This window comes from Lygodium microphyllum, chromosome 24, assembly GCF_053477565.2.
Source record: "Lygodium microphyllum isolate KBCC chromosome 24, Lygodium_microphyllum_v1.1.10, whole genome shotgun sequence".
NCBI lineage: Eukaryota > Viridiplantae > Streptophyta > Polypodiopsida > Schizaeales > Lygodiaceae > Lygodium > Lygodium microphyllum.
This window is the reverse complement of record NC_141158.1, coordinates 89826672-89839845: the sequence shown is the minus strand read 5'-3', so window position 1 is coordinate 89839845 and position 13174 is coordinate 89826672. Positions and strand designations below refer to the sequence as shown.

At 41.3% G+C, this 13174-nt stretch overlaps 1 protein-coding gene across 3 annotated transcripts in view; it reads left to right on the top strand.

Annotated features, from left to right (window-relative positions):
* LOC148015344 (transcriptional activator TAF-1-like) overlaps nt 1–13174 on the top strand; it is a 68424-nt gene that overhangs the window by 34035 nt on the left and 21215 nt on the right. For 2 of the 3 annotated variants that reach the window (XM_087665928.1, XM_087665931.1), the window contains exons 2-3: nt 9221–9274; nt 9437–9470. In XM_087665928.1, the coding sequence (XP_087522054.1) occupies nt 9221–9274; nt 9437–9470 (88 nt within the window). Of the gene's footprint in view, nt 1–9220; nt 9275–9436; nt 9570–13174 lie in introns of those variants that run through there. The other variant, XM_087665932.1, reaches the window with a different exon arrangement.

Sequence of the window (13174 nt, the reverse complement as noted above, 5' to 3'; positions counted from 1 at the left end):
GTCAAAGGCTAAGAAGAAGGACAGTTCTTCAGGCTCTGACTCAAATTCAAAGAGACGGAATTGCCAACACTGTGGGAAAGGGACACATCCCGAGGAGAAATGCTGGAAGAAGTATCCTCACCTTTGTCCGGGAGCGGAGGGTGGATCTACATCGGAGCCTTCTTCTACCTCTACACCAGCTGTTACCCATGAGTCAGTGTTCCTTCATATCCATGCTTTGGAGGAGGATCCTTCTTCCATGGCTGCAGTGTCTTCTGTGCAGCCTTGGTTAGTGGACAGTGGTGCTTCGAGTCATATGACTCCCCGAGGTGATTTGTTATAGGATCTCCGTCCATCAGAGGGTTCAGTCTCACTGTTGGTGACATTTTATCGGTGCCTATTAGTGGTGTTGGCACATTGCCTTTGTTTAGCGACCGACCTTCGAGCTCCTTTTCACAGGCCCTACATGTTCCGGATTTGGGCCTTCCCCTCCTCTCAGTTTATGGCCTTACGAGGCTTGGCACACGAGTGATCTTCATCGAGCATGCCGTTGTTATTGAGGATTCTTTTACAGGAGCTGTCTTATCTACAGGTTGGCAGGAGAGTAGGCTTTACAGGCTCCATTTCCCTTCTTTGATGCAGGGTCCTCCGCGGCAGTCTATTGCTACACCCGCTCCCACTTGTGCACCTTCTATTCCACAAGTTCCTTCCCATCCCCACCTTCTCCTCCAGTGGTTCCCTCGTACCCCCCATCCCTTTTAGAGGGGGATGATCTCGGTGATGCGGCTGTGGATTCCCTGGCCCCAGTGTTTTAGAGGGGGATTCCCAGGATCGTGAGGAGCTCCTTCAGCAGCAGTCTACATCGACAGACTTCATCGACATTGGCATTCCTCTTGCCACCCCAGGATCTATTTCTTCTTTGGCCTTCAGTCACATCCAGGATCTGAGAGGGGGTGTTAGCAGTCATGTTTGTCATGCCTTGTCATCTCCTGCCTGTGAGCCTCAGTCTGAGTCAGACGAGGACATTAGGAGCTCTGACATATCTGTCATATGTTATGATGGGGGAGGCTAGTCACTCTTGACTGGCTGTCTTAGGATGTGTATTTCTTTTTGGCCTCTTTTAGTGGGCAGCCATTGGCTGCTCGACTACTTTTTGGTCACTGTTGTGGGGCGCCCATTTTAGGGCATTTTTAGGGTTTGCGCCCATTTTAGGGTTAGGGTTAGGGTTTGTCCTTTTGCCTATTTATAGGCAGCCCCCCTCCCCACTCGATCACTTGTCTTCTTGTAGATTCCGGCACTCCTCCCCCGTGGCGGTGTTGCCATCATCATCAGCCTGATCTGGTGCCCTCACTGACGCTGTGGGCTGCGTGCAGGGACTGATCAGTCCATTTCAGAGTATTCAGCATTCATTTCAGTCAGTGCAGATTTCTCTTTCTTATTTTTTGCTTTCTCTCTCTCTCTCCCTCTGTGTTCGTATTCCTTCTTCCGCAGCGCACTCTCACACAATGGCCCTTTATTCCCAACAACCTCCTACCTAAAGGCAATGTGCCTTAAGAGGAGAAAAGAATCAGCTAAGTCTAGGTATCTACAAAGCTGAAATACATATACCTATCCAACTTCCATCATTTGTCGGGAATGAGCAAATTGCTCTGTTGGAAGACCCTTCGTGAGAAGATCTGGAGGATTATCATCTGTATGCACTTTGACAAGCTCAATGCTCTTGCTGTCAAGTACATCTCTAATAAAGTGATACTTCACCTGTATGTGCTTCGTCTTTGCACGAAAGACGGGATTCCGTGCTAGCATGATAGCACTCTATTACAATGGAGAACAAGTAACTCTGTAATGCCAAGCTCTCCCACCAGACGTGAAAGCCATAAAGCCTCCTTGCATGCCTTAGTGGCAGCCACATACTCTGCCTCTGTAGTAGACAATACAACATACTTTTGTAGCCTGGAGATCCAAGAGACTGCTCCTCCTGTGAAGGTAAACACATACCCAGAAGTGGACTTTTTGTAGTCCACATGACCAGCATAGTCTGCATCCGTAAAGCCAATGACAGATCCCTTCTGCTTTCCAAAGCAGATGCACAAATTCTTTGTGCCTTTGAGGTATCTCATAATATCTTTCACTGCTTCCCAATGCTTTTTACCAGGGTTTGCCATGTATTTGCTAACCACTCTTACTGCAAAGGCAATGTCAGGATATGTAGAAACCATAGCATACATCAAACTGCCAACAGCTGAAGCATATGGTAACTTGGCCATTTCAGCCTTCTCATCATCAGATGTAGGGTTGTCCTTTGCACTAAGTTTCACATATGGAGGCAATGGAACCCCAATTGTTTTCCCCCCTCCATATTGAAATGCTAAAAAACCTTGGAGATATACGCCGACTGAGATAGATAGAGTAATCCTTTTGATCTATCTCAGAGTATTCGCATGCCAAGAATGCGATTTGCATCACCAAGATCCTTCATATCAAAGCTGCCATGAAGACTTTGCTTCAGTGAGTCCAAGACATGAGTATCCCTTTCAGGAATCAGCATGCCATCAACATACAGAACCAAGATAATTAGGCTGCCATTTGCTGCCTTCTTGGTGTACAAGCAGTGATTCACTTGACTTCTATGAAAACCTTGAGACTGCATAAATGTATCAAACTTATGATACCATTCTCTTGGTGCTTGTTTCAGCCCATACAAACTCCTTTTGAGTTTACATACCATCTTCTCTTTCCCTTTTGCCACAAACCCTACTGCATATATATGTCTTCATGCAAATTACCATGTAAGAATGCAGTCTTTACATCCATCTGTATGAGCTTCATATCTTCAGCTGCAACCAAGCCCAAAATGGTTCTCAATGTAGTCATCTTTGCCTATAGGAGAGAAGATCTCATCAAAGTCAACTCCATGTTCCTGCTTGTACCCCTTTGCAACCAATCTTGCTTTATACTTTGGCAAGGAACCAGAAGTAACCTTCATCTTGTAAACCCATTTGCATGGAAGGGTTTTCTGCCCTTTAGGCTACTGCACCAAATCCTAAGTGCCATTTTTCTCAAGAGATTCCGTCTCTGACAACATGGCTTTATATCATTTCTTGTTGTCTTGTTTGTCCATTGCTTCCTTGAAGCAAGAGGGTTCACCACAGTCTGTCAACATGACATAATCAACCACATTGTTTGCACTAGGAATGAATCTATCAGGTTGTCTAGTAGCCCTAGACGATCTCCTAACCCAATGATCATTGTTGGCTGTTGAGCTTGCAAATTTTCATTTTCAGCTTGCTGTCTTGGCATTTCAGCCTGCAAATCAGCATTAATAGCTTGTTGCGTGGCTGTTTTTGCACATGTCGTGGCTCATCATTATGGGCAATGGCTGGCTGATCATTTCCAGCATTATTTTTTGCATTTCCAGGTTCATTTACAGCAGGTATTTGCTGTTGTACAACAGGCACATTTTGCTGCCCAAAAGGTATTTCTTCTTGGAATACAACCCTACAAACCTCCTCAGTCTTTTCGGGCTGTTTATGCATGCGATCTTCCCGGAAGACAACATCATTGCTGCATATTACTTTTCTTTTCTTAGGATCCCATAATCTATACCCCATTTCACCCTGGTCACCATATCTTAGGAAAATGCATTTACAGGACTTTGGCTTAAGTTTGCTACGTTTTTCTTTACGAATGTGCACCTGTTCAGTGATCAATTAATCAAGTAAATAGTTGTCATAACAGCCTCTGTCCAAAAGCGATGGGGTAATGCAGCATGAGACAACATCGTACGGACCTTATCCTGTATGGTCCGATTCATACGCTCTGCAACTCCATTTTCGGGTGGATTATGAGGGGCAGTGGGCTCCCTCTTTATCCCTTTGCTGTCACAAAATGCCTAAAAGGCCTTGGACACATATTCCCCACCATTGTCAGAGCGAAGACACTTAAGTGTCTTATCAGTCTGATTTTCAACCAATGCCAAGAAAATCAGACTGATAAGACACTTAAGTGTCTTATCAGTCTGATTTTCAACCACCATTGTCAGAGCGAAGACACTTAAGTGTCTTATCAGTCTGATTTTCACAAAATGCCTAAAAGGCCTTGGACACATATTCCCCACCATTGTCAGAGCGAAGACACTTAAGTGTCTTATCAGTCTGATTTTCAACCAATGCCAAGAATTTTTGAAACTTGTCAAGCACTTCGTCCTTGCTACGAATAGGGTAAACCCATACCTTCCGTGTAGCATCATCGACAAATGTTACAAAGCATTTCTTTCCCCCTAAAGATAACCCTTGTATTTGACATACATCGGAATGTACTAACTCTAGAGGAGAAGATTTCAGTGAAAGAGACTTCTTATGAGACGTCTGCGCATGTTTACCATAAACACAATGATCACAATGCTTAAAATCAGCATAATGAAGACAAGGTAAGTAACCCAAACGAGAAAGCACTTTCATTTCAGTTTGACTCAGGTGTCCCAACTGGCCATGCCACAAAGAAACAATTGGCTGCTCGATCACGGCAACAACATGGTCACGCACACTAGATACATGGAGAGGATACAAGGTATTACTTTTACAACCTCTGGCAATCACTCTAGATCCCTTACAGATCTTCCATTTCCCATCACCAAGGGTGATATGAAATCCATTGTCATCTAGCTGCCCTGTGCTAATCAAGCTCTTCTTGAGCTGAGGTACATGCCGTGCATGCTGAAGTGTGAAGACTGAACCATGCTGAAACTGCAATTGCACACTGCCAATACTTGCAATGTTACATGCATAGTTGTCCCCAAGATGGACAACACTATGTTGACCCCTTATATAGTCAAAAAACCACTCACGATGAGGGGTGACATGAAAGGAAGGACCTGAATCTAAAATCCAAGTATGCATGTCACCATCCGTATCTGCAAGTAAAGCATGTGCACTAAAGTGTGAAGAGACCAAGAGAACGTCATTCCCAGTGTCATTGTTATGAGTGACTACATTTACCTTTTCAATTTTAACACTGCTCTTCTTAGGCTGACTCTCTTTCTTCTCTTCCTTGCTATCATGTGTCTTTTTGTCCCTTTCTTTCTCTTTCTTCCATTTGTAGCAGTCACGTTTAAAGTGACCCTTCTTTCCACAATGATGACATTTAACATCCTTACCGCATGATTTACTGCATCCCTTGCTATCAGATTTGCCTTTTTGCTGTGATTTGCCTCTAGTATGCAAAGCACTGGAAGACTTATTGGATGCATTGTTCTGCCCATTCATTTTTTCCATGAGTAGAGCACTCTCTACATCAGGATACAAGAGCATTGCATTAGAATTGCTCATAGCAGTCCTGAATGTATCCCAACTCTCTGGCAGAGTGCAAAGCAAGAATGTAACCTGAAATTCTTCATCAATCATGATCTTCAAGGCAACCAGCTGGCTGAAAATGGAGTTAAACTCACTCAAGTGAGTAGACATTGCTGTACCCTCTTTCATACGCAAATCCATAAGCTTTTTCAGCCAGTAAACTTTGCTTGCGGCACTCTTTTGGGCATACAGTCCTTCCAGTCGAGTCCAAATAGCATAGGTAGAATCCAAACCTTCAATGTTAAACAGCAAGGCATAAAAAATCGATAGCTCGATGGTTGAGCGTACAAGCTCATTTAACTCATCCCAGTCTTCCTGTTCCATATTGGCGGGCTTTGCACCTTTGGTCTTAATCGGCCTTGCCTGTGTCTTCTGCAACAGGATACTATAGCACTGTTTTTGCCAGACTGCAAAGTTATGTGCTCCTTCAAGCTTCTTAATGTGCATGAGATGAGTGCTGTTACTGCTGCCAGCCATGATTTTCAGCCCAAATGTGACAAAAAATTCAGCAAATGCAGGCCCAAACTATCACACAAGTGACCAAGGTACAAAAAAGTACCAACCAGCAATAAATAACCACGTAAAAGCAGAATTTTCAGATCTGCAAATAAATTTTCAGAAGCACTAAACCTTGTGCTACAGCACTTCACAACTGATTACAACTGTTCCAAGGACAAATACATCACATTACATGAGAAGTCCCAAATTTTAGCTGCAATTTCTCTTGTACATGCACCAACGGGCACAAAATTTGACACGCACGGTAAAAAACCCCAAAATTTTTGTGCTCAAAGCATCAACCATACATCTGCGCTGTCTTTGAGATGCATAGAATAGGCCAATTTTGATAAAATAGAGCAATTTTAGCAAAACCCCCAAATTTTTCCAAGTGCTAGATGTCCAAATTGCATGGAATTAAACCCGCATGTATATAAAATGACCAAATGGTGCACAAATTTCGCCCAAACAGCAAAAGCCCCAAATTGCATAGGGTCCAATGTGCATCAATGTCGAGAAATTGGGTAAATTTCAGCCCAATTTTTGCATGTATATGAAAAGCCCCATATGTGGGAGGCAAAATGTCACAAATTCCTGCAACTTTTGAGACAAATATCACTGTTCTGTCTTGGTTCATCAAATCTAGACAAATCCCCAAAAATTTGGCACAAATCTGCCCAAAATTATGAACTGTGCTTACACCACGAATGCCCGCAAAGGAAAGGGGGTTTTTAAAAAGAAAAAAGTGATTTTTGAGAAAAATATGACGGGAAGGGGACTCCGTTGACCCGTCGACTTGGGTCGCGACCATGCAACTAGCGGCCGCCATGTGCTAGACCCGTCTCCTCGCCACGCATTGGAGCCTCGCGTGGTGCCTGTTTGTTGTCGTTTGTGCAACAACGTCGTCTGCCCGACGCCTTCTACAAAACCAGTAGCCGTTGCCTTCTGCAGCCCAGTCATGCCAAGACTAGCAGTCGTCTGAACTGTTCGCCTGCAACTGCCTAGTCATTGCGTGACCTACAGACGTTCGTCAACGTGATGCCTGGTGCCACACGTTTTGCAGCCCGCTGTACCTCCGACTTTGCCTATTGAACATCCGACTCCTGCATGATTGCTGGAGCATTCAACACAACCACTACTGTGATACCAGTTTGAAGTGAGCAATGGGCAATGGTGATGCAATGTCCGGCGATAAAAATATCAGGTAGAGAGCAAAACGTGAGCAAGAGTGGAGAGTGAGAGTCAGAGAGAGAGAGATGCACGATGTTCTTGGGTACAATTTGTATGTATACCTCTTTAGGCTTGAGATAGATATATATGAATGTACAAGTGTGCTAAAGGTGTGTTCACATCCGTGCATATATAAAAGCCACGATGGCCCTTTATTCCCAACAGGAAACACAACATGTATGACCAAGACTAAAACACAAAGACTCAAATAGTGACAAGCAAAACTCAAACCCTAAATGCAAAACAAAAATGCGAAACTCAAAACTCAAACAAGAGAGAAGAAATTCTGAAGTGAATTAATCCTATAAGCGAATGTTAGCTAAGAAACCCTAATTTGCAGAATTTAGAGATGTGCGAGCAAATTCATTGTTGAATATTTGAGATTGATCAACTTAGGAGCAAATTGGAAGAGAGAAATTTGTTGAAGATGAGAGAGTATTTTGATTTGTGCAGAAAATGCCCTAAGAGCACTTGTCAGCTGCAAATTAGTGTTCTATTGGTGTCAAACTATCTAGATTAGGGTTCATCTGCTTTGCTTTTCTCTAGATTGTGCTTGGGCTGTTGTCAGCTGCCCCCAAACTGGTCTCCACAACCTTCTCCAGCCTTGCATGGCCCATAAACCACCCTAGAATGGGATAGAGAGCCCAACATGGAAGATACACTTGCATGCAGCCCAAAACTGGCCCAAACTTAACATTGGTGAATTTCTGTTTTCACTAGGGCCTCCACATGTAAATTCGAGCTACATAGCACTTTGGCCTTGCCCTCGTTAAAATAACATTAAATGCTACCCAACCTCAAGTTTTAAATCCTACATTCTTTGAATTTGAAAGTTTTGAAACTTTCCACAAACCTTAGTGCAGGATTGCATGCAACCCAAGACTGGCCCAAATTTAACATTTAATGAATTTTCTGTATTTACTAGGGCTCCACATGTAAGTTCGAGCTACATAGCACTTTGGCCGTGCCCTCATGAAAATAACATCAAATGCTACCCAACCTCAAGTTTTAAATTCTACATTCTTTGAATTTGAAAGTTTTGAAACTTTCTACAAAGCTTAGTGTTGGACATTAAATAAAATAAATATCTAAATCCCATGACACTACATGTCATTTCCAAGGGAAATTCAATGTCCTCCACCAAGATTGTACCTAGGTTTCCTATTGATGTATGTCCCCAATAACTTGTGCTGATGTCTCCCACTACCCAAGCTAGGATTATATGTTATCCTGACACACATTCAACTTAATCTCACGTGTGCACAACTTAAGTATCCAAAGAGCATAAAATTAAAAATTTACGTCCTCATGACAACATGCCCATATCAATTTGCAAATTGCATTGTGAAATCATGTTCATGAGAATGTACACAAGTTTGCATTGTGGTTCTTTTTAACAAGGGGCTGTTATTGATGGAGTAGTAGATGTTGTAGGGGGTGATTGTTCACGAGATTCTGAACTAACCCTTTGATCTTGTTAGTCTGGATCAGCCACTACATGAGTTGCTTTCTTCAAGGAAGTGAAAATATGCACAAATGGGTCCAGCTTTACTAAAGTCATGAATTATAAATTAACAATGTGGTAATGCTTGACTAAGAGTCCATTGCTTTGCCACACCACTTTGCATCTAATATTGCTTTACTTGAAACATGGTTTGATTTGAATCATCATTGAGAATATGCCTCCCATGGGTATGACTCAATGATCTAAATGTGGGCACCCATATCTCTCTATTACTAGGCCTCAAATGAATTGCCACTTCGAAAGAGTTAGTGTAACTCTTGCTCATGTTTTGTACATGCCTCATGAGTTTCTCTACGACAGTTTTATTAGAGATAAGTGTCTTTGCATGATCTAGTCTATCTAAGAGCTATAATATTGTGCAGTGTGCTTCTACCCATTTGGCTATTTGGCTTCTTGCATTAAAGCAAGGTAATGGGAGTTTGCATTTGCATGCTCATTGATAGAATCAAATCAATCAGGAAAAGGTGCTTAGAGGAGTGTCATACAAGTCATATGGTCATGTTGGAAATCGACATGAGTCATTGAGGCCATGTAAATGTAGGAAGCTCATGACATTTCTAGGCAAGATGTGCTTTAAAATTACACTTCTGGTAAATTTCTAATGTCAATTTTCAATTGTTCGCTTCTTAATATGCAGGAAAAAATGGAAATCAAAGGACTATGCGATCATCCAAAAGATAGAGGAAAATATGTAAGTTTTGCTTTCAATTTATATTGTGAGCTTATAGAGGCCTTATTTCGTTTTTGTTTAGTCCATGGGGTGACCTATTGCTTAAGTGATTTAGAAAATTTTAGTGTGAAAGGGAAGCTTTACATGTATAGAGGGTGTCTTAGCTTTATCATGATTTTGTAGATACCACAAAGGAGAAGCATGGATGATGCTGATTGTAAGTAGATCTTTTGAAGGTTCTTTTCAAGTAGTTCTTGAATTGATACAATTGACTTTATCTTGCTATTACCAAAGGTTGGATACTCAATGGAATCGTGTAGGTTAAGCTTGCTAATAAGACAACCTATGTTTTTGAAGATTCATTGTTATTTTATGCAATTCTTATTGGATACAATTTTAATCTTCTCTCATTGTGTGCATGTGTAAAATTGGATATTTCAGCTTTTATGTCTATTAACGTTGAGATATTTTGGAAACTTCTAAGGGCAAAATTGAGCTCTCCAAAGCTTCATTATGATATTAACATATATTAAATATCCATCATCACATGATAGCTAGAAAAGCTTCTTTATTGCTTGAATTTGTGCAGCGAATTCGGACTTGACTGAGATGCTTGTAGCCTTGTGCCTGACATGAATATTGTTGCTTTTGAAAATTGGTCTGATATTCGTTAAGTTATTTTTGGTCTCTTTGAGGGTAAAATTAGTAGCTGTCCTTTTTCCACATAATTTGTGTCTTTGTTGGAACAAATTTTGTTGATTTGAAATGGGCACCTAGGCAAACATGTTCTGCTGATTCCATGCACCTCGAAAGTATTCATTGGAACATGATGCTTGATTTGCCTTTTGCATTGCAAGAACCAAGTAGAGCTTATTTTCTCGCAAAAGAGGGTTTTGTGTGATGTGGTAGATGACCAGAGTATTTTTCTTTCTTTTGTTTCTGCATCCACTTGCTATCATTTGGGCATGCACTACGAGTCTGTTTGGAGGATTAAAGATATTTTCATTCCTTATCGACCTGTTTCTCCTCTTGATTCTTAGTTTGGGTTAGGTGACTAGAGTTTGCAGCAGTGTTTACTTAATGCATACCTACAGCTCTTAGAGATGTCTCAATTTTTCACTTAGGTTAGATTTTGGACACTTTGGGAGGGTCTATGTTCTTCCTAGATATATTCTCTTTGTACATTGTGTATTTTCCCAATGTTTGTGATACATTCTTCCGACGCTCACCTTCTCGCTAGCTTCACATCTTAAACACCTTCTTGCTAACTTCACATCTTAAACAGTAACTTAATTGAAACATTGGTTTCACACGAGAGAGAGAGAGAGAGAGAGAGAGAGAGAGAGAGAGAGAGAGAGAGAGAGAGAGAGAGAGAGAGAGAGAGAGAGAGAGAGAGAGAGAGAGAGAGAGAGAGAGAGAGAGAGAATCTGTTTTACGAAAAAAAAAGAATCTGTTTTACGAAAAAAAAAAGAGAGAATCTGTGTTTGTGTTTTTCAAAAAATTTAAATTTCTTTGTACAATTGTGAAGGATTGTCATGAACTAGAATCTAGACTCATCTGTTGCGTGTAGACATTTGGTTGTCCTTGGGATGGAATGTTACAATCATGGAAATCAGGTCACATTCTTCTTCATCATCAATGGGGTCGCATTGTATAGACACAACTAACATGTGGTTGGAGAGAGGTGCACATTCATTGAAGAAACTAGCTAGCAAGGATGGCCAGCTCTCAATTGAGGGAAAATAAACCATTGCCGGGTTGATTAGCAATCCAACATCTTCATCTTAGCTAGGCTTGGTGGAAGGTTCACAAATACCTTCAGGTTTGGAGTCAAGTTCTCTCTTTGTTGCTCCTTTTGGTATGCAATTACTGGCTGTAAGTCACCATGGAGACCTAGATCAGTACTAGTATATAGACTTGAATGGAGGAGCTCTAGAAGAAGAAGATCTCAATTAGGTATACTTACAGTCCTTTAGAGTTTATACATTGGTGCATTGGAACATGGCTTTGATGCGTCTCAAATCTCATTGCTCTTGTTCTTTCCTAGCTCTCATGGAGGTCTTTTTGCATATTGTGAGGTATATCCGGCCTCATTCGCTCATCTAGGTGTAGCTTCTTTTCCTTAGGTAGGTTTTGGTCCGACAAAAGATTTATGTTTCTTCTCAAGCTAGCACCACCTTATGGTGCTTTGTTGCTAGGAATGCCAGTCACCTTATGGCGAGCATCACTTTTGACTATTGGTGCCACCGTGCTAGGAATCCCACTCATGCACACATGCACACTACCATCCCAAGGAACATAGGGATTTCCATCCCATGCTTATGTGGCCCCTTCCATTCCTTACTCACCCACTTATTTTACACACATCTATATTGAGTTGGTCTTAGTATAGCTATGCTCATCCTAGTCTTCAAGTTGCACATGGATCCACTATGCATGAAATCCCTCTTTAACATGGTAGTCTTGGGTCAATCCCTAGGAGTATCAATTCCCCCATCTTATCCTCCACCTAGATATACATTCCTTTGTTGCAATCAAGAATGCCTTTAGTGATAAGACTTGGCTCAAATGGGTCAAATTTCACCATTTGGTCCTATATCATGTAATAAGAGTTAGTGTCTCAACCTTGTCCAAGGGTTAGAGCCATTTCTTGATCTTTGTATGTCTCACCTTGAGGTAGTTCATGAATAAAAAACTTGAGTGTTATGGCAAATGTTGAGCTAATGTACACAACTTTCACTCACAATAAAAATAATTCCCTCCTCGCTTCATTAAATGCCATGTGGCTCGGGATCACAATAGATGCATTAAGGGTTATGAACTCCAATGGTTCACTAGTTGTCTAGCAGGATCTTCAGGTTAATTAGGTTAGTCTCGTTTGGTTACTTCGTACTAGATTCGAGGTAAAGCAAGAGGAAGTAATGAGAAGAAGAGAGGTTGAGAATTGGAGAGAGAGCAGATATAAGTTTGTGTGTATGCGTATTTTCACTAATGTAAGAATGAATGGAAACCATAAACCCTACTGTATATGGCCTACATCCAAAGTGGGTGTTCATACGGCTAAGAACCCCTTCCACTTAAGAGAGTAAAAAGTTGTGGTATGTTACATTCATACTAGAACAATGAGGAGGATACAAAGTATTTAAAAACCTCCCTAGAGTGAATGATGTCAAACATGAATAGGGATGTAGTAGATCAATCCCCAAATGAGGAAGCCCAATGCCTTGTGAAAGACTTTAAACTTTTCTCTAGATCAAGCTTTCGTGAGTATGTTTGCTATGTTATCCTATGTAGGCGCATAGACCAAGTCAATCTCCATTGCATGGAGTCCTTCCTTGAGAGATGATAAATTAGACTGCACCTCAATGTGCTTAGTGCAAGCATGGAATCTTGGATCTCTTGCAATTGTCAACTATTAGTAGAAATGCACGTAGTAGACCATTGTCCAATATCCAAATTGGGCAAATGTGGTATGAGCCAAGCACATTTCATTATGGCTGTAAATGTTGCCTTGTACTCAGATTCACAGCTTGAGGTGGTCACTGTTGGCTATTTCTTGTTGAGCCATGATAGACAGCACCAAGTGAGGATTAATTGCCACTCGTAGTAGACACTCATGTGTCAAATCATCTTGCCCAATCACTATCAACAAATGCATATAATATACTAGATGAGCCACATCGCAATACAACCCAATGAGATTGAGTGCCTTTCAAGTAATGGAAGACACGTTTGACACCTTGCCAATGTTGTGAACTTAGGCTATGCATAAATTAGCTCAATTGAAAAAGTGCATATTGAATACTTGGTCTTGTATTGCATAACTAAATCAAATACAAGTGCCAATTAGTAGAGTGAAGCATTAAAGAGGTCTCAACATCCTTAATAGAAAAGTGAAAACTATAGGTGTAGAAACAAGTT